Here is a 6000-nt window from a genome sequence, read left to right as displayed (position 1 = left end):
GGATTTATTTTTAAATTTAGAGGGTTTGTTATTCACGAGGTATAGCTGTATTGTAGGCCTTGTGTATGCGATTTTTGTACAGTTAACGAAGATATCTTATGTGATATGTATTTGTGCAGAGCTACAATACGTATGTATTGTAGTAAGTATGTATTAGTAGTAATAGTATGTATTAGTACTATTAGAAAACGGTTAATAAATAAAACGCATAACTTAAAACAATCATGTATATTATATAACTCCGTTACTTTTATATACATTTTTATATTAGACACCGGCTGAAAAAATCTGTCATTTTTCGTCAAAAATTGCCTTTATCTTTTAATAATATAGAGTGGCATATCACAGAAAGTTGAACATCTTGATACATTTACCAAGCAGGTACCTTCAACTTTACGTTATTAATTCATTTTTATGATTTTTCACTGCCAGGTTTTTTATACTCATTCGCTATCTTTTTGACTACAGGAACTTTTTCTTTCAGCTTTTCTTTTGCATTTTCTGCTTCCGATCCTTCGCTCAACATTAAGGTAACAAAATCTAAAAAAAACGAAGTTTTTAAAATTATTCGTTTTAATTCCAACCTAACCTCAAAGTTGATCACATGTTTTTTATGCCTGCGATTAATTTCCGTAATTAAACTAAAATAAGTGATTAATAATAGGTAACTATTTTCATACAAAAAAGTAAAGACTGATAAAGATCTTTGGGTCAAAGTTGTTGATTAGGCAGATATTGTTAAGACTTCATTTTTTCTGAACCAAAATTTTTGAGGTTATATTGTGAAAATGAAATCTTGTAAAAAATGTTTAAAACCAATCAATGATGATCAAATAGAGATAGCTCCTAGATGTGACAGCTGCCGTGTTCTTTTCCACTTGGAGGAGAAATGCTCATTTCTCAGTGCAAGACCTAAGCATTTCTCAGGAACAACAAGAGAGCCATTGTTGTTCAAAAACGGATTATTTCCTGTGAAGACTGTGTGCTTTCCTTAAAAAAAATACCTGTTTTAACTAACAAGTTCATTCAACTTAGAGCAAATCAAGTCCTTAAAGGAGTAGCTAGTACTAATGTCATAAAAACATTATTGCATGATGTTGAGGATCGTGCTGAACGTTTTAATAATTTGATGGTGTATGGCATTTCGGAATCAACAGGTAGTATCATTCAAGAAAGAATAAATGCTGATCACAGCGCACTTACTCCCATCTTCAACAACATTGGTCTTGCCTAGAACGATGTGGTGAAGATATTATGAGTGGGGTAGACATCTGATGGCAAAAACAAGCCCATAAAGGTGGTAACCAAACACCTCAATTAATAAGCGCAATCGCATTGAGGATGGCATAAAAATAGGCTATGATAAAAGAAAACTTCAACAGGAACAGTGAAAAAATTCAAAGAAGCTGAATAGAAAATGATATAAAACAGCCAAAAGCTAAGCTATGATATAGGGAACTTAATGTTGGGCAGTTAAAAAGAAAGAGGAACAAATGCATCTGGCGGAAATGAGAATGCTTAGATGGATAAATGGAGTGATAAAAAGGATAAAATTAAGACTGAGTATATTAGGGGAAGTCTAGGGGTGGCACTAATTGACAACAGTTTACAATGGATAGGGCCAATGAACTGGCGAAACAGACTTAAGAAGGTCGAGGCTCTACTATAGAGCTATAGCACCAATGATGATGATGATAACTATGTATATAGTATTTATACATTTAGTCACATAAGGGTTAAGCTCTGATTTGGCGCCAAATAACTTCTTTTTGGCAAAAAAAATTATTTAAAACAATTTAAAAAAAAATTATATTTACCATGATATGAAGTAAGTTCTGAGGTCTGCTCTTCTGTCAAATATTGCTTTAAAAAGGACAGCACTCCTGCAACATGCCTACCGCTACAATGCAGCATCGTTTGTGTAGCAGCCGTAAAAATAGCAACCGTAGCTAGATGTAGAATTAAAGCTAAATCTTCAGATTTGTTTAGTTCTTCCAAAAGCTGATGCTTGTGATTGAGCACAGTAATACGATCTTTCTTCTTATCGATTTTCTTCAAAATCATACTGCAAGATGCCAACGCACTCTCAGCGGTTGTCAAAAAGTCATCAATGCTTTGTCCAGACAAAGTTTTAACGACCGAATGAAGAGATTCTTGATACTCTTTAGGTAATTCGTTAACGAATTTTATTCTCTGATCTTGGTTGAAATTATCTGTTAAGGAGTTCAGGTTCTCTTCTGCCGATACATAATTCAATATCTCTGTAACGATATCTGTGCACAGTGATTTTAGAAGATACTTCACTAGTTGCGATTGTAAATCAGCTGGAAAAAGTTTTAAACCTAAAAAAATAAGATTAGTAATTATTTTCATATTGTATATGTTCAAAAATGATTATCTTAAAAAATATGAAGTTATTTTAACCTGTAGATATTTTTCAATTAGCGCTTTGTTTTTCAAATTTGACAGGTGAATTACTTGGCCTCGATATTGTAGGGAAATAGTCACGTTTTCAGTTGAAAAAATTCTGAGGGTGGTATTATATCCTTGAGTTGATATCAAATTCGATTTTTTGAGTGTTTGCAATTCATTTTACCAGTAAAATTGACTGTTTCCCTGATATTCTTTAAGGGAACTTTTACTTTCTAAATTGGAAAAAATACAGTTTTTAAATATTCAACAAAAAAAAAACATTATACTTATATTGTAAATATAAAAAATTATATTTATAGTCATAATTTTTTCTATTCATTGTTAAGAAGATTTTGGGGCATACAAAATTTTTTTTGACACTTTTAGTTGCTTTTTACTACTGCAGATGGCGTCTTCCACACGATTAATTTTAATTTGGGAGACACTTTTCTGCCTTCCTGTAACAATTCATTTTTTAATTCCAACGGGATTCAATTCGTGAGACTTAAGCTAACAAATAAAGCTTTAAAAAGTTTAATTTTTAACACCTTTCGTAGGCAATTTTGAATGGAGAAATTTTTTTAAATTATAGAATAGAGAAGGCTAGCAGTGATAATAAAAGCCACAACTTTATTCTGAAGATAAACTCTTCTCGAAATAATCTTCTCGATATTATACTACGGAGTTGAATCCTGGATACTCACTGAAGCGATGGAGAAAAAACTTGAAGCCTTCGAGATGTGGCTATACAAAAGAATCCTAAGGATATCATGGACGGACAAGTTAACCAACGAGTCTGTACTACAAAAAATGGGGAAAGAAAGAGAGGTGATGTATACCATTAAAAGGAGAAAGTTAGAATATCTCGGACATATAATGAGAAACGGCACTAAATACAGATTACTGAAAATAATCCTTCAAGGCAAAGTATTCGGAAAGCGAGGAATTGGGAGAAGAATATCATGTTTCTTTTTTAATTGTTCACTTAGTCGAAATCCACGTTTGAAAAGCTAAATTAATGTTTAATTAAATGTTTTCAACTTAGAAGATAAACAACGACTACAGAAAACAACAACATAAACGTCAAAACTGTCAAAAACAAGCATACATCATCGCAATAAATTTTTCAATTGAGACGCAATATGAATCAGTACATAAAACTTCCAATGAATTTTTATTTTCGGAAATTTATAGGGTGGCCACTTTTTTGCCGTTCAGTGTAGAATAAAATGGCCATATTTACTTTTTTTTACCTCTAATCAACGATTCCTGGTGCATATATATCTTCTATTGGTTTGAGCAATACGAGCTTCGTCGATATTTCCAGACCAACTCGTTGCTATTTCTCCAATTTTTATTTTTATTCAATTTTGCCCAGGAACTAAGTAATTCAGAATTTTTTTCTACAGTAAATTGATTACCTTTGAATTTCTTTTCATACTATGCTTATTTCAATGCGTCCCCTTATTTCGACCACCTTTTAAATGACCTCCAGATTCAGGCCTTTTTTTTTATTTTCAAAACAATTTTCGATAAATTTCAATAATATAAAACGAGTTTTAGAAAGCAATTGTCAAGTTGCAGGTGCACAGGTAAAACAGGGCGTGTGGTGTTGTATACAAACGAGTTTAAGCTCAGGTGCGTACCGTTATAAATATAGCTATAACGACGTTTATATTTCTAATTTCTTAATAAAATTTTACGACAGTATTTTTATGATATTCAGGAATGTAAAAAAACAAAAACGATTTTTTGAAAATTTAGAAAGTAAAGTCACCCTAATAGGGTTGTATTGGGTCCACAATAAAAATTAAATAAACGAATCTCTTAGTCTTTTTATAAACTTCATTCAGTTTTTTCAATAAAATGAAAGATGTTAAGGCGCGTACAGACCTACAAACGCATGCGGTGAGCAGCCACGAATACACATACATGTGTAAATGTGGACGGCGCTTTCGTAACCTCGCGTTGTAAATACACCGCATATGTATCCGTGCTCAAGGCGCACCATCCATTCGTGAAAAAATGTCTGCTTATGGTTAGTGCCGCATTTGTGGTTATTAGTTCATTAAAAAAAAAAAAAAAAAAAAAAACAAAGGAAAAATAGGCGATGGTGGACGACGCATTTATTTAAAAGAAGAACCCTACAAATGAAGTCCGATTTACTAGTAGATTTGGCGTTAGAATCTAATACTGGACAATTTCTGCTCATTTTTTTCTTCATCACTGCTGAATCTATATCAAGATTTCTTGAAATCGACTCCCATGCATCTTCTTTTTTTGTTTTTGAATAATAAAACGTATTTTTTGGATCCCATAATATAGAGTTTTCTTTATACAAATCTATTAATTGCAAACATTGTTCATTTGACCACTCCATTTTACACATAAATCAATAAAATGAATAAAACTCAATAAATCCGAACTTGTCTTGCAAATGCAACAAATCCGTCTAAACTGAGCGCGAACGCACACGCATGTTTCTTTGATGTGTGCGAAAACACCGACACCACTCTGGCTCGCAGCATGTGTGCTCAAGTCATTCACGAGAAGTAACGCATGCGGCGAGAGGTTACGAAAGCGCCGTCCACATTTGCACACGTATGTGTATTCGTGGCTGCTCACCGCATGCGTTTGTAGGTCTGTACGCGCCTAAAGAAACATACGTGTGCGTTCGCGCTCAGTTTAGACGGATAGCGTGGGGATTTGTTTAATTTGCAAGACAAGTTCGGATTTATTGAGTTTTATTCATTTTATTGATTTATGTGTAAAATGGAGTGGTCAAATGAACAATGTTTACAATTAATAGATTTATATGAAGAAAACACTATATTATGAGATCCAAAAAATAAGTTTTATTATTCAAAAACAAAAAAAGAAGATGCATGGGAGTCGATTTCAAGAAATCTTGATATAGATTCAGCAGTTGTGAAGAAGAAAATGAGTAGCTTACTTGGGTCTTTTAGGGCTCAAAGGAGCAACTACAAGAGGTCCGAGGGTACAGGCAAAGGTATTGTGTTTTTACAGTAAGTACAGGGTGTCCCAATTCGGACCCTTTCGTAGGTTATTTAGGTTGTTATGGAAGATAAAGCATTGCGGTTTTAACGAACTTTTTCGTCAAAATTTTAATGATGTAAACAAAAATGAGCTACCAAGGTTTTTGAGATGCCAGTTGAAAATAAAAATTAGTGTATAAATATACAAATGTGGTACATCATTAAATCCCCTGTGGCCAGAAATCTTAATGTTATCAGTAAACGTTCCTTAACAGGTATGGCTTTTCTTAAGACTGTGTTGTTTTTCTTTATTACGGGGCCTATATCATTTAAAAGGCGTTCAAATTCTTCTACTGACGTACGTGTAAAATTTTGAAATTGTCCTTATTAGTATTAGGTTCTAACGCCAAATCTACTAGTAAATCGGGCTTCATTTGTAAGGTTCTTTTAAATAAATGCGTCGTCCACTTTATTATTTTTTTTTTAGTTATTTTTCCTTTAATTTTTCATTTTTAATGAACTAATAACCACAAACGCGGCACTACCCTTAAGCAGCTCCTCAAAAAAATTTTCACGAATGGATGGAGCGCCT

The 6000-nt window shown here is 33.0% G+C and overlaps 1 protein-coding gene across 1 annotated transcript in view; it reads right to left on the bottom strand.

Annotated features, from left to right (window-relative positions):
- Window positions 1–213: 213 nt before the first annotated feature.
- Window positions 214–6000, bottom strand: part of Ufl1 (UFM1 specific ligase 1) — a 28520-nt gene continuing 22733 nt past the window's right edge. The window contains exons 5-6 of the mRNA XM_072534525.1: window positions 1818–2342; window positions 214–540 (exon numbers count right to left, since the gene is read on the bottom strand). Coding sequence (XP_072390626.1) covers window positions 413–540; window positions 1818–2342 — 653 coding nt within the window. The 3' untranslated portion in view covers window positions 214–412. The remainder of the gene's footprint in view (window positions 541–1817; window positions 2343–6000) is intronic.

This window comes from Diabrotica undecimpunctata, chromosome 6 (assembly GCF_040954645.1).
Source record: "Diabrotica undecimpunctata isolate CICGRU chromosome 6, icDiaUnde3, whole genome shotgun sequence".
Taxonomy (NCBI): domain Eukaryota; kingdom Metazoa; phylum Arthropoda; class Insecta; order Coleoptera; family Chrysomelidae; genus Diabrotica; species Diabrotica undecimpunctata.
This window is presented reverse-complemented; position numbering and strand designations above follow the sequence as displayed.